Source organism: Coregonus lavaretus, assembly GCF_964263955.1.
Source record: "Coregonus lavaretus genome assembly, chromosome: 12".
Lineage (NCBI taxonomy): Eukaryota > Metazoa > Chordata > Actinopteri > Salmoniformes > Salmonidae > Coregonus > Coregonus lavaretus.
In genome coordinates, this window is record NC_139999.1 from 20541393 (window position 1) to 20567377 (window position 25985).

A 25985-nucleotide genomic window follows, 5' to 3' on the forward strand; every position below is an offset into this window, starting at 1 on the left:
CACTTGACCCTCCCCTATACCCAAAATAATAATGGAAACAAAGTGGATAGCCTACCGTTTACCGTCACAGACCAGAGCCTTAGATATGCAGTTTTAGAAACTTTTCTTCGTTTTGTAAGTATTACATGGCAAAGTAGCCAGAAGGTTGTGGATTTGCAGACCCCCATGGGCAAGGGTAGGTTTGAGAATATAACCATTATAATAAAAGCATATTATTTGCGGTCCGAGAAAAAATAAGCATTGCGGACTAAAGCGCCATTATGGATCACGTTATATAATCAGGTCCATTTAATTGTTTTCAAAATCATAAGCTAACAAGGGGTAGGCCTATGGTTTCAGCCATTTATTTTAACAAAAGCCACAATACCCTCAATTCGAGCCCTGGTTTTTATTTAAGGAGTGTATGGTGACTGAAGGAATTGGCTGACAAAATCTATGGATAGTAGACTATAATTTTGTCTGTCAAACTCTTATTTCATGAATAGGAAGAAACAGGCTACAACACAAAACCCTCTTGTTGTTAGTAGCCTAAAGTCAAATTACAATGAAGACTGTTTAAATTAACAGTCATCGGTTAGGCAGCACAAAAGTGTTTATTTACGTCAGCAACAGCAGGGCAGGCCGGGGCTCATGATTGGGAACACCTATCCATTGCAGTGTAGCCTAGTTTTATATACACCATCCCAGTAGCGCAAAAACCCTGGAAGGAAGTACATTTTCTAAGAAATATAACTTTGCCCTGTGCTTTGCCGAGCATGCTCAAATCAAATTTAAAAAATTGTATTTGCCACATGCGCCGAATACAACAGGTGTAGACATTACAGTGAAATGCTTACTTACAAGCCCTTAACCAACAATGCAGTTTAAGAAAAAAGAAAAGAAAAAAAAGCAAATAATTAAAGTAAAATAAAATAACACTAGGGAGGTTATATGCAGGGGGTAATGGTACAGAGTCAATGTGCGGGGGCACCGGTTAGTCAAGGTAATTGAGGGAATATGTACATGTGGGTAGAGTTAAAGTGACTATGCATGAATAATAAACATAGTAACAGCAGTGTAAAAGAGGGGGTTGGGGTGGGGGGGGACAATGCAAATAGTCCGGGTAGCCATGATTAGCTGTTCAGGAGTCTTATTGCTTTGGGGTAGAAGCTGTTAAGAAGCCTTTTGGACCTAGACTTGGCACTCCGGTACCGTTTGCCATGCAGTAGCAGAGAGAACTGTCTATGACTAGGGTGGCTGGAGTCTTTGATCATTTTTAGGGCCTTCCTCTGACACCGCCTGGTATAGAGGTCCTGGATGGCAGGAAGCTTGGCCCCAGTGATGTACTGGGCCGTACGCACTACCCTCTGTAGTGCATTGCGGTCGGAGGCCGAGCAGTTGCCATACCAGGCGGTGATGCATCCAGTCAGGATGCTCTCGATGGTGCAGCTGTAGAACTGTTTGAGGATCTGAGAACCCATGCCAAATCTTTTCAGTCTCCTGAGGGGGAATAGGCTTTGTCGTGCCCTCTTCATGACTGTCTTGGTGTGTTTGGACCATGATAGTTTGTTGGTGATGTGGACACCAAGGAACTTGAAGCTCTCAACCTGTTCCACTACAGCCCCGTCGATGAGAATGGGGGCGTGCTCGGTCCTCTTTTTTTTCCTATAGTCCATAATCATCTCCTTTGTCATGATCATGTTGAGGGAGAGGTTGTTATCCTGGCACCAAACGGCCAGGTCTCTGACCTCCTCCCTATAGGCTATCTCATCATTGTCGGTGAACAGGCCTACCACTGTTGTGTCGTCAGCAAACTTAATGATGGTGTTGGAGTCGTGCCTGGCCATGCAGTCATGGGTGAACAGAGAGTACAGGAGGGGACTGAGCACGCACCCCTGAGGGGCCCCCGTGTTGAGGATCAGCGTGGCAGATGTGTTGTTACCTACCCTTACCACCTGGGGGCGGCCCGTCAGGAAGTCCAGGATCCAGTTGCAGAGGGAGGTGTTTAGTCCCAGGGTCCTTAGCTTAGTGATGAGCTTTGAGGGCACTATGGTGTTGAACGCTAAGCTGTAGTCAATGAATAGCATTCTCACATTGTCCAGGTGGGAAAGGGCAGTGTGGAGTGCAATAGAGATTGCATCATCTGTGGATTTGTTGGGGCGGTATGCAAATTGGAGTGGGTCTAGGGTTTCTAGGATAATGGTGTTGATGTGAGCCATGACCAGCCTTTCAAAGCACTTCATGGCTACAGATGTGAGTGCTATGGGTCGGTAGTCATTTAGGCAGGTTATCTTAGTGTTCTTGGGCACAGGGACTATGGTGGTCTGCTTGAAACATGTTGGTATTACAGACTCAGTCTGGGACATGTTAAAAATGTCAGTGAAGGCAGTTGGTCAGCGCATGCTCGGAGTACACGTCCTGGTAATCCGTCTGGCCCTGCGGCGTTGTGAATGTTGACCTGCTTAAAAGTCTTACTCACATCGGCTACAGAGAGCTTGATCACATAGTCATCCGGAACAGCTGATGCTCTCATGCATGCTTCAATGTTGCTTGCCTCGAAGTGAGCATAGAAGTGATTTAGCTCGTCTGGTAGGCTTGTGTCACTGGGCAGCTCGTGGCTGTGCTTCCCTTTGTAGTCTGTAATAGTTTTCAAGCCCTGCCACATCCGACAAGCGTCAGAGCCGGTGTAGTACGATTCAATCTCAGTCCTGTATTGCCTCTTTGCCTGTTTGATGGTTCGTCGGAGGGCATAGCAGGATTTCTTATAAGCGTCCGGGTTAGAGTCCCGCTCCTTGAAAGCGGCAGCTATACCATTTAGCTCAGTGCTGATATTGCCTGTGATCCATGGCTTCTGGTTGGGGTATGTACGTACGGTCACTGTGGGGATGATGTCATTGATGAAGCCAGTGACTGATGTGGTGTACTCCTCAATGCTATCGGAAGAATCCCATAGTCCCTGTGCCCAAGAACACTAAGATAACCTGCCTAAATGACTAACTCTGTGTTGTTGTTTTTATCGCACTGCTTTGCTTTATCTTGGCCAGGTCGCAGTTGTAAATGAGAACTTGTTCTCAACTGGCTTACCTGGTTAAATAAAGGTGAAATAAATAAAAAATAAAAAATAAATATTCCAGTCTGTGCTAGCAAAACAGTCCTGTAGCTTAGCATCTGCGTCATCTGACCACTACCTTATTAACTGAGTCACTGGTGCTTCCTGCTTTAGTTTTTGCTTATAAGCAGGAATCAGGAGGATAGAGTTATGGTCAGATTTGCCAAATGGAGGGCGAGGGAGAGCTTTGTACGCGTCTCTGTGTGTGGAGTAAAGGTGGTCTAGAGTTTTTTTCCCCTCTGGTTGCACATTTAACATGCTGGTAGAAATTAGGTTGAACGGATTTAAGTTTCCCTGCATTAAAGTCCCCGGCCATTAGGAGCGCTGCCTCTGGATGAGCGTTTTCCTGTTTACTTATGGCCTTATACAGCTCATTGAGTGCAATCTTAGTGCCTGCATCGGTTTGTGGTGGTAAAAAGACAGCTACGAAAAATATAGATGAAAACTCTCTAGGTAAATTGTGTGGTCTACAGCTTATCATGAGATACTTTACCTCAGGCGAGCAAAACCTCGAGACTTCTTTAGTATTAGATTTTATGCACCAGCTGTTGTTTACAAATATACACAGACCGCCACCCCTTGTCTTACCGGAGTCAGCCGTTCTATCCTGCCGATGTAGCCTATATCCCGCCAGCTGTATGTTATCCATGTCGTCGTTCAGCCACGACTCGGTGAAACATAAGATATTACAGTTTTTAATGTCCCGTTGGTAGGATAACCGTAATCTTAGGTCGTCTAATTTATTTTCAAATGATTGAACATTGGCTAATAGGATTGATGGAAGAGGCAGTTTACTCGCTCGCCGTCGGATCCTTACAAGGCACCCCGACCTACGTCCACGATATCTCTGTCTCTTTCTCATGCGAATGACAGGGATTTGGGCCTTGTCGGGTGTCTGTAGGATATCCTTGGCGTCCGACTCGTTGATTAAAAAATCTTCGTCCAATACGAGGTGAGTAATCGCTGTCCAGATATCCAGAAGCTCTTTTTGGTCATAAGAGACAGTGGCAGAAACATTATGTACAGAATAAATTACAAATAACGCGAAAAAACACACATAATATTACAATTGGTTAGAGGGCTGTAAAACGGCTGCCATCTTCTTTGGCGCCATCTTCAGCCTAGGCGTATAGCCTATAGTATAGCCAAGGATAATTTTATTCAGACCACACTAGGTGCACTTGATATTGTGCACCCAGCAGAGAATCAGGGATGAGGGGCATCATTGGGCACTCATCTAGATACTATAATAATCAACTAATTCTCAAACCCTGAGCAATATGACATTTAATCAATTACAAATTACATGACCCTCCCCTGGACAAATTTTAAAAAAATACTAAACCCTCCCCCTGACTGAAATTGAAAAAGCATGACCCTCACACATTTCCCTCCAGGTAACAATTTTGTACATTTCGACCACTCCCTAAGAAGCTATTGTTGTTTCTTTATACAAAACGAACTCCACCAGTCATAGCAAAATTCTTGCTTGAGAAATTGCTCTTGCTAAGATGATATTTTTGAATGGTTTGAAAACAAAGGTACTTAATTAAGGTGCTTATTTTTTACCCAGAAATGATTTGATATTGAGATTTAAAAAAAACGGCTGCAGCAGCACAAGTGACCTCTTAGACACAAGGCCAAATAGCTTCATGGTCACACAGGGCCCAATATTTTCTCGATTCAGAAATCATTGAAGTCAAATAAACATAATTTGTTCATGATCATGCATTTTTATTTAATTGAAGGTAAATTAGACTACTGAATTAGCAGTCTCGTGTCATAATTTGAGATTGTAATAATTTCCTGCAAGAGCAATATTGTTTATCATAATCAAACATGAATCAAACGCATATTTTTTCTGTGAAGTGTCAAGATTTCTCAAACATAAACAGTCAATAATAAAACTAACGTAGTTGGTAGTGGTCACTTCTGTTCAATCAAACATCTACTTTCAGAGCATATCCCCAAGGTGAACTAGCTATGGTTATCATTCAGCTACGTTGCTCCATAAATCTGCGGGAGGAAAGATCCTCAAGATCTGACTTGTAGTTGGCTGATTTTTAATGTCAAATGCCGCGTTCAAGTGCTAGTCGGAACTAGAAACGCAGAGATGTGCGACTTTCTAACTGGTTGAACGCGGCTCGTGTATAACTACAATGTCAGAGTTTCCTTGTTCCGACTAATACTAGAACATGGCATATGGTAGTAGGCGCTTCATTGGTGACGTGTCTTTACAGAGCTTTCTTTTCAGTGCGGAGAGGCTAGATGGTGCCACGCGAACTGTGCTGATCCTTCAAGTGGCACCAATTTAACACAACAGGAATCGGATCAAGGACACCATGGGCAGTGAGTGATTTTTCCAACTTCTATGTATGTTCATGTACCTGTGAACTGCATATGACATTTATCTTAGAAATATTTAACTTTGCTAGGAATGGATATGTAGCTATGAAGCTGTAATGCTAACATCAGCTGTAGCTAACGTTGTTACTCTAGCTGGCTAACTAGTAACAGCTAGTTATTGTGCGTCCTTAGCTAACATTTGCTAATCTGTGTTACATACATCACCATTTACTTATCAATGAACTGTTAAATAAAGCTTGCAAAATATTCCATTGTGATTTAGCTAGGTAGCTAATGTTAGTTACAATACTAACGGAATTGGCAGCTAACGATAAAGCCAAGGAAGGCAGGACTAGTAGTTAGCTAGCTACTGTAACCTTAGTAAGCCAGACTCGAGGGCCCATCAATTGTTGCTGTTGGCCCTTGTTTGGGGCATTTAGATTGCTGTGTGCATCTACAACATTATCTACCCTCTACAGTCTTGGTGTCATCCTTATAGGAACTGTAACACCGTCTTTGCAATGAATGTGACAGTAACTGTTATCATCATGACTGTAGTTTGCTTCTAGCTCGCTCATTGATTTGAATAAGCCAGTGCATTGCCAATGAATGTCAATTTCTTTGAGCCTAGCTATCTACAGTAACAGTAGTTAACCTTATTTCTATTGCCTCTTTTAATATACTCTCATAATTATCTATAAGACCACTAGTTTGTCCCCACTTACAATATAACTAGTTAGCTAGATTGAATAGCTAGCAGGACTAGCTTCGTTACCTTGTTAGTGAGTCGAACCAACTTTTTGCATGTGTGGGAGTGATGACGTTTCATCCTGACAAAGTTTGAGTATAATAATATAATATGCCATTTAGCAGATGACTTACAGTCATGCGTGCATTTTTTTTTTTTTGGTGTATGAGCTGTAGAATCATGTAATAATAATTACACTTTTATAGCGCTTTTCATTACAGACAGAATCTCAAAGCGCTTGTTTAGCAAAATAAACAACAAGAAGTAATTTAAAAATAAATATAGGCTACAACAGTAGCTAGCTAGATCAAGTCCGTTTGAGTGCTTGGGCAGCCTTGGTCATGAGATGATCATAGCTAGATGGTAGTCGGAGGTGGTGGTCAGGTCAGCATGTCCAAGGGCAGGCATCTCGATGTCATCAGGGCGTCTCCGCTGTTTGCAGGTTCTCTGTATTGGGACTCTGTGATGAAGTTTTAGCTCCCCACAAAGTACAACCCACTCCTTACTTCAGAAGTATCCTCCTACCTATGTATGTAGACCTACCTCACTGTTCAGCATAATGTCATTCACTGGTTAAGACTTTATATTACTGTATGTTAAATCACTGATGTATAATGTAGTTTTTGTCCAAAGAAACTAACCAATGTCCTCTTGTTTTTTTCCAGTCAAATTTTTGGAAGTCATAAAGCCGTTTTGTGCGGTCTTACCTGAGATTCAGAAACCAGAGAGAAAGGTATAGTATAGTATACTGCAATTTCTCCGCAATAGCTCTTTAACAATCTTAGCTCTAGTGATGTCTCTCTAAAATGTCCCTCATTTACCTCTACAGATTCAGTTCAGAGAAAAAGTACTATGGACTGCCATCACTCTCTTCATCTTCCTGGTGTGCTGCCAGGTTAGTATCTGCCGGCCTGAAAATCTGTTTCTCAGTGTAATTCTATCTATTGTATGGCGCTTGCAAAGAAACCCTGCAGCCCAAATCAAATCACATTTTATTTGTTACATGCTTCGTATACAACCGGTGTAGACTAACAGTGAAATGCTTATTTACTTTCCCAACAATGCAGAGAGAAAAATATATTTAAAAAAATAACATGAGGAATAATGCACATTTTCTCTCACCAGCTGATAATATAGTTAAGGCCAGAGGTGCAGTTGTAGCTCTTGTGGGTTCAGTGTATTGATTCATTCTTTGTCTTCTGTCCTCTAGATTCCCCTCTTCGGCATCATGTCCTCAGACTCCGCAGATCCCTTCTACTGGATGAGAGTAATCCTGGCCTCCAACAGAGGTGAGAAACCAACAGTCTGGTTCTACTTAGTTTGAATGCTTGCCTGTATCTTATCATCAGTCATATTGATAAACAGCTCTCAATCTTGGCTACTGATCTTGTTTGAACACATCCCTATTATACTTTCGCTGTTTGTTCCTACCTCTTACATGGATAAATAATTATTCCCTGTGATGTTATCAGGTCTTATCTCTTTTGACAAGCAGTCTTGGCAAGAGCTGACATTCTTTGGCTGATTTGTCACTGTATTCATAGCTTAGCCTTAGTATAATCCTCTTTCCCATTACAAGTGTTGGTTCATAATAATAGTTGACTGAAAACAGTACTGTGATCCCACCATTCTACAGGTACTCTGATGGAGCTGGGTATCTCACCCATCGTTACCTCCGGTCTCATCATGCAGCTGCTGGCTGGAGCCAAGATCATTGAGGTTGGAGACACCCCCAAGGACAGAGCACTCTTCAATGGAGCGCAGAAACGTATGTCCACCCTACAAAGTTTTTACCAAGAATGGGATTAATCATAATGAGATAAGTGATGGTTATTTAACCACCTGACAACTGTTCTCTGAGTTGTGGGCTTGTATGTGGTGGGTAGTCGAATAAGGGTCTATAGCCTGTCATAAAGCTGGGGTGTATTCCGTTTTTCATCGTCAATCAACTCATAGCTGTCCAAGGATATTGAATATATACGTAAAAATGTATGCACGCATGACTGTAAGTCGCTTTGGATAAAAGCGTCTGCTAAATGGCATATTATTATTTATATTATATACAACCCATCTCCCTTTGTCCTCTGCAGTGTTTGGAATGATCATCACCATTGGACAGTCCATCGTGTATGTGATGACCGGCATGTACGGAGACCCCTCAGAGATGGGTGCTGGGATCTGCCTGCTCATCATCATTCAGGTTAGTTAGACCCCCCCCCCCCCCCCACCACTACACTTAATACTACCACTACCACACTCTCTGTAATGGTTGAAACCCTAGGGATAATGGTCATGAGTGAACTGGACAGTTCATATAAACAATTCATTAATTTGACCCTTTTAAGTACAGAGACATTTCTAACTTTCACTACTTAAACCCCTGGCTGCCATTTCTCTAATCTTTCAATCAGCGATGCTCAGCTTTCATCCGCCTGGTCAGACTGTATTTGAAGCTCTCTTGTCCCTCTCTTTCTTCCCCAGCTTTTTGTGGCAGGTCTGATTGTGCTGCTGCTGGATGAGCTGCTGCAGAAGGGCTATGGTCTGGGCTCTGGTATCTCCCTGTTCATCGCCACTAACATCTGTGAGACCATCGTCTGGAAGGCTTTCAGCCCCACCACTGTCAATACTGGCAGAGGTATGTATACTGGCCTTACTGCTACCTGTAAGTGTATTGACAATGTACTCATTCTCTTGTTTTTCAGTCAGGGTTGCTCCCCCTTCTGTTCTGTGGTTGGTTGAGTAACCTTGTCTTTTGTGTCTCAGGAACGGAGTTTGAAGGTGCCATCATTGCCCTGTTCCACCTGTTGGCCACACGCACAGACAAGGTGCGCGCCCTGAGAGAGGCCTTTTACCGCCAGAACCTGCCTAACCTCTTGAACCTCATCGCCACTGTCTTCGTCTTTGCTGTAGTCATATACTTCCAGGTCAGTGGACAGACAACCCCCTCTATAGTTGTAGCCTATATCAACTTGGCTGTCTTTTGATTGGTTTTACAAATTGCTTTCAATTCAATGCTTAAAGCTGAAATCCGTAAATGGGAAACAACGCCACGGTTCGCTACAGCGCCTTTATTGTTTTTGTTTAGTTGATGAAATGGAGGAAAGGAGTGTCCAGCAGTGTGGTAAAACAATTAGTGTGCATATTCTGGTGTTCTATCAAATGTGCAATGATGTCCGAAGGAAATAGTGTTTGTTTGAAGTAACTTTTTTGTTGTTGTAATATCCCAAAGAGATGTGACAGTTTTCCCCTTTACGGATTTCAGCTTTAAGTGACCTATGATATGACCATTGGATCTGTTGACAATGTGAACATAAATGGTCAGACCAAAAACCTGAATGCATAGAATGATTGAACACCAACTTTAAATACAGTGGGGGAAAAAAAGTATTTAGTCAGCCAACAATTGTGCAAGTTCTCCCACTTAAAAAGATGAGAGAGGCCTGTAATTTTCATCATAGGTACACGTCAACTATGACAGACAAAATGAGGGAAAAAAATCCAGAATATCACATTGTAGGATTTTTAATGAATTTATTTGCAAATTATGGTGGAAAATAAGTATTTGGTCAATAACAAAAGTTTCTCAATACTTTGTTATATACCCTTTGTTGGCAATGACACAGGTCAAACGTTTTCTGTAAGTCTTCACAAGGTTTTCACACACTGTTGCTGGTATTTTGGCCCATTCCTCCATGCAGATCTCCTCTAGAGCAGTGATGTTTTGGGGCTGTCGCTGGGCAACACGGACTTTCAACTCCCTCCAAAGATTTTCTATGGGGTTGAGATCTGGAGACTGGCTAGGCCACTCCAGGACCTTGAAATGCTTCTTACGAAGCCACTCCTTCGTTGCCCGGGCGGTGTGTTTGGGATCATTGTCATGCTGAAAGACCCAGCCACGTTTCATCTTCAATGCCCTTGCTGATGGAAGGAGGTTTTCACTCAAAATCTCACGATACATGGCCCCATTCATTCTTTCCTTTACACGGATCAGTCGTCCTGGTCCTTTTGCAGAAAAACAGCCCCAAAGCATGATGTTTCCACCCCCATGCTTCACAGTAGGTATGGTGTTCTTTGGATGCAACTCAGCATTCTTTGTCCTCCAAACACGACGAGTTGAGTTTTTACCAAAAAGTTCTATTTTGGTTTCATCTGACCATATGACATTCTCCCAATCCTCTTCTGGATCATCCAAATGCACTCTAGCAAACTTCAGACGGGCCTGGACATGTACTGGCTTAAGCAGGGGGACACGTCTGGCACTGCAGGATTTGAGTCCCTGGCGGCGTAGTGTGTTACTGATGGTAGGCTTTGTTACTTTGGTCCCAGCTCTCTGCAGGTCATTCACTAGGTCCCCCCGTGTGGTTCTGGGATTTTTGCTCACCGTTCTTGTGATCATTTTGACCCCACGGGGTGAGATCTTGCGTGGAGCCCCAGATCGAGGGAGATTATTAGTGGTCTTGTATGTCTTCCATTTCCTAATAATTGCTCCCACAGTTGATTTTCTTCAAACCAAGCTGCTTACTTATTGCAGATTCAGTCTTCCCAGCCTGGTGCAGGTCTACAATTTTGTTTCTGGTGTCCTTTGACAGCTCTTTGGTCTTGGCCATAGTGGAGTTTGGAGTGTGACTGTTTGAGGTTGTGGACAGGTGTCTTTTATACTGATAACAAGTTCAAACAGGTGCCATTAATACAGGTAACGAGTGGAGGACAGAGGAGCCTCTTAAATAAGAAGTTACAGGTCTGTGAGAGCCAGAAATCTTGCTTGTTTGTAGGTGACCAAATACTTATTTTCCACCATAATTTGCAAATAAATTCATTAAAAATCCTAAAATGTGATTTTCTGGAGAAAAAAATTCTCAATTTGTCTGTCATAGTTGACGTGTACCTATGATGAAAATTACAGGCCTCTCTCATCTTTTTAAGTGGGAGAACTTGCACAATTGGTGGCTGACTAAATACTTTTTTTCCCCACTGTACCATTGACTCTCCGTAGTTGTTTGAAAGGTCTTGAACACTTCTCTCCTCTTCCTTCCAGGGCTTCAGGGTGGACCTGCCCATCAAGTCTGCCCGTTACCGTGGCCAGTACAACACCTATCCCATCAAGCTCTTCTACACCTCCAACATTCCCATCATCCTCCAATCTGCCCTCGTGTCCAACCTGTACGTCATCTCTCAGATGCTCTCCACGCGATTTAGCGGCAACTTCCTGGTTAACCTGCTGGGCACCTGGTCTGTAAGTACCTATCAGAATGACCTTCGAGTGCTGCTTTAGTGTCCACCACACAGAGGAAGACTTGCCTTACTAACTTTCATTACACCAGTACTATTTAAAATGCACATACTTGGTTATTTTATCGCATCACATTTAAACCTTCATGAGTTCAACAGTACTGAATACTTCTATGTGACGTCTAGTCATGGGTGACCGTAAACAACAAAGAGTCTATTTGAAGCCATAATGGGGTTATGATCACGTTTTGGACTACTATGTAAGAACACTGGGAGGGTTGACATAATTAAATATTTCATTTCAGCAGGCCTGTGTAAGCGGGCTAGCCTTTGGCAGGTTTTACTCAAATCTATACATCGTGTATTAACTGTATGTGTGGTTGTTTGTGTATAGGATACTTCCACTGGAGGACCAGCTCGTGCCTACCCGGTTGGAGGTCTCTGCTACTTCCTCTCTCCCCCGGAGTCCTTTGGTTCTGTTCTGGATGACCCCGTCCATGCTGCAATCTACATAGTCTTCATGCTGGGTTCCTGTGCCTTCTTCTCCAAGACATGGATCGAGGTTTCAGGGTCCTCTGCCAAAGATGTGAGTCACTTGATGCACCAGATATATTTGCTCAATATGTTATAGATGTACTTTAGGTTGTGTACAGTGAAGTATGTATGTATGGTAGTTTCTAACTCAGGTCTGTATGTCCGACAGGTGGCTAAGCAGCTGAAGGAACAGCAGATGGTGATGAGGGGACACAGAGAAACCTCCATGGTGCATGAGCTCAACAGGTAAAAACATATGCACCTTTGGTTGCACTCTGGCCCAAGTGTCAAAAATTATTGGTGTGTATACCTTTCTACACATTTCTAATATCTTGTGTTCTGTGTGAAGGTACATCCCCACGGCTGCAGCCTTCGGTGGCCTATGCATAGGTGGGCTGTCTGTCATGGCTGACTTCATGGGCGCCATCGGTTCGGGTACTGGAATCCTATTGGCTGTCACCATCATCTACCAGTACTTTGAGATCTTCGTCAAGGAGCAGAGTGAAGTGGGAAGCATGGGCGCGCTGCTTTTCTAGAAACCCCCCTCCAACACATACCACAGACAGACAGCCTCCACCCTCCACAAATTCTTACTTTTTATTTTGCATTGTATCTAATGCGCACAAATCAGTACATTCTGCCTCTGGGATGCATCTTCTTTCTCAGCTTCTTTGTGTTCCCAGTAGCTCTTGAGGGTTCAAATGCAGACTGGATCTCATTGGGGAAAGAATGTTAGCATTTGTCCCAGTGTTCAGAATGGAATTGCACCTGTTCTGTCCCATTGTTGTTTTTTCAATACCATTACTGTCCTCTCTTGATCTGACCAGCCAGGCTACTCTGCTGACTGTCATCTCCTATAGACAGGTTAAAAGCACAAAGGTCTGACATGATGTCGTTGTCTGACATCAAGCGAGGTTGGCTGAAGCGTGCTCAAGGAAATTGAAGGCTGAGACACCATCTAAAGGAGTCTGCTTAAACCAACACAAGCACTACACCTGGACATTTTTGGAGAGTGGAAAGAAAGCCATGTCATGTTCATTTCAGGTCATCGCAAGCTGTGCATGGATTTTGAAGAGCCACATATTGGGGTGAAAAAATATAAGTTAAATATACTTGTACATGTATTGTATTCCTTAAATGGCTCTGGAAATTTCCAACAAGTCTTGTCATTTTATATATTTTTTTAAATCATGGAATATATTTGTATTCGTGCTGGTCTTAGCAAGGGCATATGTTTGTGCTTTTGTCTCTGAGTCCTAAAGGGAAGGGTTTGTCTGTGTTGTCGTGGTCTTTTATTCCCAGACTGAATCGCTGCAGATAGTTCCTAGACGTGGTTGGGTGGGTTTGGTAGGGAGGGAAAGGGGTTTCATTTTTTTGGTTTTTACTTTCTGTATTGGACATAATTGTATTATTAAAAAAAACAAGTGTTTTTTTCCCAACACTCAAGTTAAATTAACTTATTTCATAATGTTATACACCATGCCACCCACAGAGAGAAACCATTGCAGCGACTCCAAATAAAACGCTACTATGGACAGGGCCTATGTCTTTGTTTAGGCCAATGTTTTTCAATAACAGCTAGAAAGCATATTCTGTGTTGAATATTCACATGGCAGGAGGAGTCACTACAATATGCATCAAACCGGGTACAAACCTATATATAATTCTGTGGTACATACTGCCAACAGAGCTCAGCACAGTCAGGTTTCACTTCTCTGTGGTACAGTACTGCCAAATAGTCGTCTGGTACGCCACAGGGGTTGGTAGGAGTTGCCCCTAACCACTGGTCCAGGGTCAGATTGTTATTTTATCTTAAACCAATATTTGGGTTCGATCCCCAGGACCACCCATACACAAAAAATATATATAATGTATGCACGCATGACTGTAAGTCGCTTTGGATAAAAGCGTCTGCTAAATGGCATATTATTATTATATCTTCAAGGGGACGTGTAATCTGATCCTAGATCTACCTCGAGATGCTTTAATCACGACTGGACGCCCAGGTGACGTCATTAGTATGCGTCCAAGAGTCGAAGGATAGAGCGGTCAAAGGTAACTGCATGTCTGACAGAAGCCGGGCGATTAGTGTCATGGCAGCAGCACTAGCTGGATCCCCTATCCATATGAACACTTCCTGTTTTTGGAATGTTGTTTTAAAAATAAAAGTCCGATTGAAAACACTGATACGAAATCAATATTTTTTTGCAGATTTGCATAATGTAACAAAATATGAATAACTACATGGGGAAAATCTAAACTAAAGACAATTACTACTTTATATAAGAAATATTAAGGTGAAGCACATTGAGAAATGGTTGGAGCTAAAGTAAGTGAATGTCAAAACATAATAATAGCCTACTGGTTTTCATAGAGCTAGCGATTTCCTCGTCTGATAAACCTCTACCTCAACTTTCTGTCTCTAAGTGGTAGTATTCATTTCCATTATTTGGGGTGTCTGATATTTGATTGAGCTGCACCACTGACACTTCCTCATACGAAATCTTGGCTACATCAGGATGAAAATCAGAAGCAGGTTATTTATCCTTAAGTGTGTACATATTGCATATTAAGTTAGCAGTCTGAGGTCTTCTCTGAGCAGTTGACATTCCCTAATTTAAACTCTGTATTATTCAGAGCCGCATGAAATGACACCATATATACATTATACAGACCCTACTGAGTATTCCCTAACATACTTTTACTGCACACCTAGAATAGTTTGTGCTCTATAAACCAATATGTATTCCATATAGAGTGATTCCCATTGTGGCCAATGAAATGGGTGGAGTAAAAGGCCAGCAACACTCCGTATTATTCAGAGCCCCATGAAATGACACCATATATACATTCTACAGACCCTACTGAGTATTCCCTACAATACTTTTACTGCGCACCTAGAATAGTTTTTGCTCTATAAGCCAATATGTATTTCATATACAGTGATTCGCATTGGGGTCATTTATTTGACCTTGTAACATGTTTTAAAACCCAAATTTAATGCAAATTTCACTTTTACATGAACAAATATGAATAATTGTTAATAAATACAGGCCATTGACACTTTTCTACTTTTACGTGGGGGACTTTAATTTAGAAACGTTTCGAAATTCCGTGACCCGGAAGTACCTTTTAAGTGTTGCTGACAAGACATTGATAGCCGGGCGGTTATTAAATGACTGCACAGCTGCTAATTGTTCGACAAAAACCGTCGTTGCTTGTAAGACAAGTAGAGGACTGACGGATATTACCACCGGCAGTCATGTCGTACTGCAAGCAAGAGGGTAACGTTAATGGCGCACATCCTCACATTTTCATTCATTTCGCTCGTGCAATGTCATTGACGGGGCTAGCATTTTAGCTAGCTACTAGTAGCATGTCAGCGTTGCTTGTTCCAGCTTTATTGGTGCAGTAATTCCTTGTAGATTGCCAGTTATAGGTTCAACGAGGTCTATAAATAGGGCAATCAGATAATTATCTCAGTATTCATCCGATTTGTAGAGGTAGCTAGCTAGGCTATTAGTAGTGCGAGACGAGAGCATCAGCTTCCATGCTAGCTAGCCAGATACTAGCTAGCAAGGCTAGAGGACTTTCTTTCGGAGCTGTCTAAGAGCAGTTCATGTCAGGTGACAGTTAAGTTTGTTTTATATCAGGACCCTGCTGACTTAGCACTCTGTGTGCAGAACTCTGTTGAAAAACAGCTGTTGAATTGTTAACTTAACAGACATTATGGCCAACATTAATAGCCTACTGCTTGCAATGATCCAATAGATAAATGCACTATTGTGTTTTTTGGGGGGTCAGTCAGACAATATACACAATGTGAACCATTCCTTTTTAATGGTCTCCCACTTTGATTTAAAACCAGCCTGGAGACCGGGGAGGGGAAGTGCATTTAGTATCTCATGGTCACAACTCTGTGCCTGTTGTTTCCTTGGAGATGCCATCTTCTCATGCTGACCTCTCACCTGTTTTCTCCCTGCCAGGTAAAGATCGCATTATCTTCGTTACCAAGGAAGACCATGAAGCGCCCAGCAACGCTGAGCTCATTGCAGACGACCCCAATGACCCCTACGAAGATCAGGGTCAGTGGGCTGTGGATTCTGTGAATTCATGTAGAAGGATTATGAAACTCATCAGTAGTGTAGTCATTACAAGGATACCAAAGAGGTGTATATTGAAGAATGATGAAGGTTCGCAATTACAACCATGTCAATACATTCTTATATCCCTATTCCTCTAGGCCTAATCCTGCCCAGTGGGGAGATCAACTGGAACTGTCCATGCCTGGGAGGGATGGCTAGCGGGCCCTGTGGGACACAGTTCAAGGAGGCCTTCTCCTGCTTCCACTACAGCAATGAGGAGGTGAAGGGTTCAGAGTGTATCGACAACTTCCGTGCTATGCAGGAGTGTATGCAGAAGTACCCCGAGCTCTACCCCCAGGAGGATGAGAATGAGGGAGCCACCCCAGGAGGGGCTGACGCTGCTGCCCCTCCCCCCATTGATTATACTGCACCTGCCCCCGTGCCCGCTGAGGACTCTTCCCCAGCCTCAGTGCCCTCTAGTAACTCTACCACGTCCCCACCAACACCTGAGTATGCCCCGTCATCCGACAATACACCACCCACAGACAGCCAGGCTGCCAGCTAAAATCACCCACCATCCCCCAGTCTCTCTCTGAAACCACTGCCGAGCACAGGCCACTCTCAGGGGAGTTCAGCTGTGTGTTCACTGGTGCCTCAGACCTGTTCTCTTCGTTTAACATTCATCACAAAGGATAATGACTTTAAAGGGGGCCTAGTACTGCAGAGGAGTTGTCTCTTACAGGAATATCAGTTAATGCTGTGAGAGGAGGACAATACAAAATCAATACCAATCTATTTCATAGGCTTTATTGTAGTGGTTGTTGAGCTCCTGAGGTTCCTACAGTGCCGAGTTTGTGGGGTGGTTTGCTGCAGAGGACTACAGTTAAGACTCGCAACCAACATTTTATGCTGCTTATCAAGCTTCAAATCAGATATATTGTGCCATTCTGCGTTAATGCTACACTGGAGGTGTGTAACCTACTGTCAATGTTACTGGTCAGACTAGTTTGTGATCACTTGACTTCATGTTTGTGCTTGACGGATCATAGTAAGCGATTGAGCTAGTATTAAAGCTTGATTACTCTTGTGTACTCAATTGCTGGCCAAAGATCATGTGACATGTCTGTTTTTCCACTTAAGTTTTGTCAAAAGTCCTGAACGTCGCTGGTGGCAGCAAGGTTTTCCACCAGTCTGTATTTTTCAGTTAAATCTGAGTTTTAGCACACAGCCTACATTACCTCACTATTATTTAATTGATTTTTCCATCTAATGACCACCCTTCATAAGATATACCCTAAGAAAGTGGAAATCCATTGTGTCTATGCAATAATTTCCTCTTAAGGAGAGAATGAAACACTGCGAGCCTTGGGTTTGTTTATGGGGTGCATAATGCAGTCTCCATGGAAGAGAGAGGTTGGAAATGTATTGGACAGTGACACTACTAATCAGAGGGGAGCTTTGGAACACTGGGGCTGAATCCTAACTTGAGATGTGTGTTTATAATGCACACTTTTATGCAAATCGCAATAACATCAATACATGATTTATGTGAACATCTGAGATGTAATGTGTGTAAATCTCAGGATTTGGGCCTTTGAGATACTTTTGGTCATGTAGTGTATGTGGACACCTGCTCGTCGAACATTTCATTCCAAAATCATGGGCAAAGGTGTTCGATGGGGTTGAGGTCAGGGCTCTGTGCAGGCCATTCAAGTTCTTCCACACCGATCTCGACAAACCATTTCTGTATGGACCTCAACAAAGTTGGAAGCACAGAATCGTCTAGAATGTCATTGTATGCTGTAGCGTTAAGATTTCCCTTCACTGGAGCTAAGGGGCCTAGCCCGAACCATGAAAAACAGCCCCAGACCATTATTCATCCTCCACCAAACTTTACAGTTGGCACTATACATTGGGGCAGGTAGCATTCTCCTGGCATCCGCCAAACCCATATTCGTCCGTCGGACTGCCAGATGGTGAAGAGTGATTCATCACTCCAGAGAATATGTTTCCACTGTTCCAGAGTCCAATGGCGCAGAGTTTTACACCACTCAAGCCAACGCTTGGCATTGCGCATGGTGATCTTAGGCTTGTGCGCAGCTGCTCGGCCATGGAAACCCATTTCATGAAGCTCCCGAAGAACAGTTATTGTGCTGACGTAGCTTCCAGAGGCAGTTTGGAACTCGGTAGTGAGTGTTGCAACCGAGGACAGACTATTTTAACGCACTTCAGCACTCAGTGGTCCCGTTCTCTGAGCTTGTTTGGCCAACCACTTCACGGCTGAGCCGCTGTTGCTCCTAGACGTTTCCACTTCACAATAACAGCACTCACAATTGACCGGGGCAGCTCTAGCAGGGTAGAAATATAACGAACTGACTTTTTGGAAAGGTGGCATCCTATGACGGTGCCACGTTGAAAGTCTGAGCTCTTCAGTAAGGCCATTGCATGGCTGTGTGCTCGATTTTATACCTGTCAGCAATGGGTATGGCTGAAATAGCCGAATCCACTAATTTGAAGAGGTGTCCACATACTTTTGTGTATGTAGTGTATGACTTTTCGGGTTAGAGGCCTCAGGTCCTAGAAGGCCGGATATGTTTGGTGCTGGCTGCTTTTATCAACAACTCTTGTTCTGATGAAGAAAGGCTGGTGAGTACATACAGTAGCATCCACTCATAAGTGCTAGGCAATCATTGAATGAAAACAATTTTGTCAATGATGAAATTGTACAAAGCCTGAGTAACCATCCACAGTGAAGAAGGCACTTCCTTCACCTGCTTTTAAAACATGTAATTTAAGCCTTAATGGACTGGTACTCTATTTAACCTCCTGATTAAATATCATACTGAACCATGTCTCATTTCCTATTTCTAATCATATGTTTAAATACTGTTCAAGCACAAATGAATTTAGGTCTTCATATATACGACTGGACCATGATGCTTTGAGAGTGTTTCTTCCTCAGGGATCCTGAGTTCATTCTTTGGTAAAACTGCACCACACACATTGAGCCTTGGATTAAGATATTAGCTACATTTCCGTAACACTTACATTTTCTAAGGTTTATCTTTTGATGTACTTTGTAGGCCATATTTGTTGAGGAAAATAAGATGGCGATGGCTGGGACATGTGTAGACTTAGATTACCACCAGACCTGCACCCTGTGATTGCACTACGCTGAAGAGAGACATAGAGAAGAACAATAGAAAATAAGTTGGGAGTGTGGCCTGACCACACCAAGAAGGCTGCAGACTGGAGCAGTGCACTCTCTTGTAGATGCCTTATGTGCCTCAATATTTAAGTAAGTAGGTGTATTTTTTGCATTTTAATTGGAACATTTCAAATGAAAAATAAATGATTGGAATTGGATTCTGAGAAATATATAGTACACTAAAAGCAGAGACCGCACTGGAATGTAATGTATTGAGACAGAACCTAGCATCATTTTGATGTTTTTATCATTTATAAAAGGCATGGCTTTTGACATACAAAGTCTGTAAAGCTTGTATACCAGGGTTTGTTGTGTCCAATAGTTCACACTGGCTTGCAGAAAAGGTCTCAAATACGACCACCCATAACCACCCAAACATTCATTGGATTCCAGAAGGATGCTTTTTTCTGTCTAGTTAAATCATCTTAATAAGATTGGCTCAGAAGATTCCAGTCCATCCACTTTGTATCGTATGGCAGGGTTGTAGTCTTATATGGGCAAGATCTTCCATAGAAGTCCTTGGTCAAGACACTTGGCAAAGACTTGTCCATTGAGTTTAAGTCCCTTTCCTGAATGATCTATTGAACCAGTGATTCCCTTGGTCCATTTCCATTCAAATTGATCTGTTATGGGTTTGGAGAGGGTGTTCGGGGCAGCCCTGTCTTAGGCCCTCTGATATGTGGGCCCCCAGTTGGGGGGTCCAGGGAACCACCACACTCTGCATGGTGACCAGCAGCCGCTCCGTCCCTGCCTCCTCTTGACCCGCCAGCAGGTACTCCACACCTGGAAGAAGAGGGAGAGGAGAGAGTTCAGCATCAATCTTGTTTAGAAGAACATATATCAGAGTTAACAGAGTAGCTACCAACCTTGTGGAAAAATAAGGACGATATTTAGAACATACTGAATATAGTCGCACAATACTCTGTTCAGTGTATATGTTGGGCTACCTGGATTAAGGATGGGGCAGGTGCACCCCCGGCTAGTCCAGGATAGGGGGTAGAGACTGTGGGTGCCCTGGGAGAGGGGCACCTGTCCTGACCGCAGGACCTTGCGAACTTTGACTTGTACCTCTGCGTAGCTCCCCTTGTCATAAGCCGACAACACACTGGCTTTGATCACTGCCACAAACACACGGAGACATATACATCACTGAAAAAGTGAGAGGTACATTAAAGTAATGTAGGATGTGTACAGTATGTGAGAACCTTGGGAAATAGTTTACCATAGGCATATTTGGTCTTGCAGAGATCTGAGACACTCCTCAACTTTCTCTCCTTACAGCTGCATTTCCCTGGAAAGAGCCATAGACAGTGTCAGCAGCACATTAATATGTTTACTCAAACCCATGACGGCAAGCATTAAGTAGTGTGTGGTGCATAACTCTAATGCTAGTGTGCATCATCATTCACCTGTGTAGTGCATGGCAGAGACTGCCAGTTGCTTTGACCACACTGTCTCGCCCTCATTGGTCAAGGCATGGTCCATGTCAGGAATCTTGCCCCCCATAGGGACATTTAAAACCTGGTTATTTGCATAGCTGATGAAGTGACAACGAGAACACAGAGGTAAGATGTCATTGTAGAGTGAAACTGAAAAATAGGAAAGAAAGCCACATATGAAGTGTTGGATTTAGTAGAGAGAAATAGGCTTAGGGCTTACCTGTCCAGGCAGAGCCCAGTGTGGGGGTCACAGTTTTGGGGACAAGCACAGGGTTTGCACCCCTGTCCCCCAAAGCCCCAGTACCCTGGGAGGCAGTGGCTGCAGCCTGTTCCCCCCACACCAGGTCTGCAGTGGCACTGTCCACTCCTGGGGTGGCACCATGGGCCCTCCTCCCCAGAGCTGGCTGGTAATGAACCCAGTGGGTCACACCAACAACCTGTGAAAGAGGAAGAGAGAGAGAGATAAACAGAGACACATAGACTTATCAAGAACACACACATCCTCTCTCCCTTGTCTTCTCTCGCTCTATCCCCACATGCTGTTACAAATCCATACCAGTAGAGGGAGACAATAGATGTTTTAATATACATGTTTTCAGTTTCAAGCAGTGTTATACATGATGTATAACTGGAATTAACTGCCATGTGGAACAATAATGAATGTACAACAGATTAAATGTATCATCATACGTTATTCTTTATAACTTTCACTTGTCTATAGTTTGTCCTGACTTACGTGTGCAGACATGGGGGGAGTTGAGGGGTATGGCTGGTTGGCGGTGGTAACCGTGGCGACAGCGCTGGCACCTGCGCCCAGCTGTATTGTGTTGACAGTCATCACAGACGCCCCCACTGGTGCCCCCCGAGGACAGCCACGCCCTCTGGGAGAAATGACAGCTCTCTGCATGGCCGTGACACTCACACTCTGGAGCACAGGGAGACAACAACAACGGGATGGGCGAGAGGATAGATTATGAGATGACACCCAACGGTAGGGTTGCCAACACTCCCGGTTTGGCTTGGAGTCTTAACCTCCCTGCAAGTTCTACAACTTTTCCAGGAGATTTTGTTAATGTTTGAATGAAACTTAATAACTGAAATGTAAACAAGTATTTCTATAATCTCTCAACATGAGCTTGATTTGAGTTGGCAACTCAACAGGGCCTGGCCCCTCTTAGTAGGGCACTCACTATGGCACGGGTGTGGCTCCCCACTGCTGCCGTTGGCTGGCTTCCAGGACCGGTCATTGTAGAGTGGGCCACACCTCTCACAGTGTTCTCCTACTGTGTGGTGAGTGCACACACACCTGCCAGGCACCTGCAATAAACATCAGGGCTATTTAACACAAATATAAAGGACCAACATACTACTACTTCAGGGTTTTTAAAGCACACACACACACACACACACACACACACACACACACACAGGTTGAGCAGGCCACACTCACCATGTCCTTCAGTGTGTCCTGTCCGCCTCTGTGGGTTAAGCAGTGTTCTGCATGGCCATGACAGAGACAGGTCCCTCTAGCCAGGAGAGTGTAAATGGAAAACGGAGCTGAGGCAGGGGCCTCTGAGCTGGGCTGGGGGGAAGTGGAAGGGAGAAGGGGGAGATTCAGGTCCGCAGGAGGTTTGGAGAGTCCCATAGAGGAAGAAGTGGTGGAAGGTGCCACAGATAATGGGCAGGTCTGAGCCTTGAGAAGTCTGAGGCGGAGGTTGGTGAGGGTCAGCTGGGAAAGGCCCTCTGGACTGTAGGGGTCAACTAATCCACCAGGACCCAGAGTCCGAAATATCACCTGTGAGAAACATAAGGGTCTACTATATACTGTATGTCTACTGTGCTTCTAAAACTCTGCTTTTATGTTACCCCACAAAGTGCATGAGACACTCTGTCCCCTTACCTCTCCCCTGCTGCACGGCTTGGCACTGGAGTACCGGGACGTACACAGCGAGCCAGGCTGACTGGTGTCATCAGGAAGACCAAATGCCAGACTGCAGTTCTGTGCAAACAGCTTGAGTGTCTCCCACGTCCGGCCGAAGTCCTGGGAGCGCTCCATGGCCATGGCAGCGGGCCTGGGTGAGTGGAACAGCAGCACCACGTGGGTCAGACAGAAACGGGTCTCCAGGTCCAGACGGACCTCCTCCTCTTGGTCAGTGCCCATGCCCGAGGCCCACCAGGTGTCTGGGTGCAGGAAGGGATCATCCACCATGTGGACAGGCGGGTGGAGATGATCTGGACAGGTGTGGAGGGGAGTGGGGCATGGGGAGTGGTGGGACCCATTCCCACAGCAGCCTGAGAGGGTTGTGAGGGTCCTACCACTGGCCAGGTTGCCCATGGGAGGACTGCATGCAAGGTCTACACACCTGGAGGCTGAATATGGGTGGATGAAGAGAGTTAATGCAGAATAAATATAAAATAAGTGATCTCATAACTGCATATTGGCTATTTTCCCATGGGAGAGTGTCAATGCACTCATAGTGTCGGGCAGGAAAGGGAGCGATGTGCACGCGTGTATCTCAGGTTGCATCTTCCAAGGTAACCCAATAATATCAGAGTAAATCAGGCGATAGGCTACTGCGCTATCAGAGTTATCAAGAACGAGTTTCGATATTTTCCAGTCATAACTGTAAAGATAACAAGGCAGATAACGGAACCGCCAGCTGGAGGCACGGTGGCACTGTGTTCACAATTCATCCCACAATGGAATTTATTATGATACATTCCTATAATCCACTGCGTTACACTAGCGCCAAATAAAGGCGAAACCAACAGGCATTATTATGACGGACATAAATCTAACCTAATATGGGGAATTAATATATTAGGCTATTATTCATAAGAGTCATTAAATATGCATGGGTGATGAATTCCAGATATAGCCTATATTATGCCTAGCCTATTGGTGCATCCCATCATATCAAATTCATTCAAAGTGATGGACACTCACCTGTCCCGCTGTGCATGAGCGCTACAATTAAAGCGCAGTTAATCGCCAGCATCTCAAATCGAAGGCGACCTTCAAGTCGTTTCATAGGCTTTGAGAATCTCCCACTGGATGGATTATTAGCAATCCGAATTACAAGAAAACTCCCCACAGTCAAATAGTCTTCTTATTCTTGCCAGCAGTGCAGATACGCCTCAGCAGCACATGCGTTTGTTTATTCCAAAGATGAGCGCATTTCAATGAGAACGGCAAAATTCCGCATAGCCTAGCCCACATCCCTATCTATCACTTGAAGTCCAATAGAGCAGCAGTTTGATTCATCCATATGTTTTGTCTGACATCTTTAATAATGACGACGGGGAAAGGATTGTATTCGCATTCAGAGCATCAGCATTAACATTAATCAATGACAATGAAGTGTGTCCCGTACGCGGCTGGTCCATGTCTCAACGATAGAGTCTGACGATGCCGAGTCCGGACTCCTGAGCCATTACAACATTTGCCCTAGCACTACACAGCTGATTCAAATAATCAAAGCTTGATGATGAGTTGGTTATTTGAATCAGCTCTAGATTACTTTACACAGGTCAATTTACTGTGTAAATGCAGGATAGTCTGTTGGTGCTGAAATCCGTAGTTTTTATTTTACATTTACATTTTAGTCATTTAGCAGACGCTCTTATCCAGAGCGACTTTACAGTTAGTGAGTGTATACATTTTCATACTGGCCCCCGTGGGAAACGAACCCACAACCCTGGCGTTGCAAGCGCCATGCTCTACCAAACGTAATTTTATGTGAATCGTTTCTATAGTGATGCTCGATGTTAAACACATGGCCTTCAAAGTGTTGATATAGCACAGTGCTTCTATAAAATTCCCTTTCAACCACATGTAGGCCTATGTCAGGAAATGAACAGTCCATTGCTGAACTTGTTGATGCATTCCTGACCCCTGGCACTATGACACACATACCCAGTAAATGGAATAAACACCATGCCTCTTCAGTATTATGGCTCAGTGTAAATGTAAGGGGCTCAGAATTGTTGAATAGACCCACACAATTGGATTTTATTCCCATAAATGACTTTAATAACATACAAACTATTTACAGACCAGACTGATGGCATTTCCAGGCAGTGAACACAAATTGGAACCACCATGGCATAATTACGTTTATATTAAACAGAATAGCTGTACATGAAGGCCTCTATGATTTTCAGTATCTGACATATTATCATTGAGGGTAGTGGAAGGAAATCGGACATAATTGGAGAGAAATCAACTAATACAATGACATGCAAGCCTTTATGAGGCAGCTGTGGATAAGGGTGATTCCTCACAAAAAAAGACAGATATGGGGGATTTTCAGTTACACAAAATGTAATTTACATAAGGGTACTTTGGAGGAAGTATTTTTAATACATTTTCACATTCACTCTGTTGGTAATGCTTACAAATTGGATCATAACACTAAAACTAGCAGAGATCCCACTCTAGAATTCTCATATGCCCCTAGAGTATATTATGTTCAACAATATATAGGAAAATGTGCCAAATCTAAAATGGTATGTTTATATTTTTAAATATTAATATTAATTATCATTCCAAATAGGCCTATAACTTTTATTTATTTATTTAATGTAATATATGTTCTTGTCTATAACTGTTCTGTACTTTGTCATGTATTTGTATGTTTTATGTGGACCCCAGCAAGAGTAGCTGCTGCATCACCATTTCTTTATCTGTTCTCCATTTGTGTTCTCTTACTCCACACAACTCTTTCAATCTCACACTTCTTCCACTCCACTCTTACACCCACTATAGGGTCTGGTAGACATCCAGGCAGTAAAAAGCTGAATTCTCTCCTTCATCTTCAAACATCTCATTGTTTCTCCTTTGGTCCCTCTCCAAAACTGCAGTATGTGTCATATATGTCTCTATGAGAGATTGTATTCATCCTGATTGAGGGATTAGCTGTTAGATGGTAACATTAGTGACATACAGATGTAGGATCTGGATGATTGTGTCATTGTAAAATAATGATTTAGAGACTATCAGCTTTTCGAAAGCCTATTAGAGAGGCTTATGTTGTAAAATTGTCTCACAGAGCGTGAGAAAGAGAGAGAGTGTGTGTGTGTGTGTGTGTGTGTGTGTGTACAGTGCCTTCATAAAGTATTCACACCACTCAACGTTTTCCAGATTTTGTTGTGTTAAAGCCTGAATTTAAAATGGATTACATTGAGATTGTTTTGTCACTGGCCTATACACAATACCCCATAATGTCAAAGTTGAATTATGTCAATAAGTATTCAACCACTTTGTTATGGCAAGCCTGAATCAATTCAGGAGTAAAAATGTGCTTAA

General features: G+C 43.4%; 3 protein-coding genes across 3 annotated transcripts; 2 read left to right on the forward strand and 1 right to left on the reverse strand.

The window, feature by feature from the left end:
- Nucleotides 1-60: 60 nt before the first annotated feature.
- Nucleotides 61-13485, forward strand: LOC311138703 (protein transport protein Sec61 subunit alpha). Its single transcript, XM_084173492.1, has 13 exons — nt 61-175; nt 5329-5437; nt 6848-6915; nt 7012-7077; nt 7393-7471; nt 7819-7950; nt 8273-8382; nt 8664-8817; nt 8946-9106; nt 11218-11415; nt 11806-11997; nt 12115-12191; nt 12295-13485. Exons 2-13 carry the CDS (start codon nt 5431-5433, stop codon nt 12479-12481), a joined length of 1431 nt encoding a protein of 476 aa, XP_084029618.1. The 5' UTR covers nt 61-175; nt 5329-5430; the 3' UTR covers nt 12482-13485.
- A 1598-nt stretch (nt 13486-15083) lies between these two features.
- LOC311138158 (mitochondrial intermembrane space import and assembly protein 40-A-like) lies at nt 15084-18877 on the forward strand. Its single transcript, XM_084172828.1, has 3 exons — nt 15084-15229; nt 15932-16030; nt 16189-18877. Exons 1-3 carry the CDS (start codon nt 15208-15210, stop codon nt 16593-16595), a joined length of 528 nt encoding a protein of 175 aa, XP_084028954.1. The 5' UTR covers nt 15084-15207; the 3' UTR covers nt 16596-18877.
- A 974-nt stretch (nt 18878-19851) lies between these two features.
- Nucleotides 19852-23709, reverse strand: LOC311138208 (netrin-4-like; the record flags this gene model as incomplete). Its single annotated transcript, XM_084172880.1, has 10 exons — nt 19852-20021; nt 20186-20356; nt 20461-20529; nt 20648-20775; nt 20898-21114; nt 21414-21602; nt 21868-21994; nt 22128-22472; nt 22578-23047; nt 23625-23709. 10 exons carry the CDS (start codon nt 23707-23709, stop codon nt 19852-19854), a joined length of 1971 nt encoding a protein of 656 aa, XP_084029006.1.
- Between the last annotated feature and the right edge of the window lie 2276 nt (nt 23710-25985).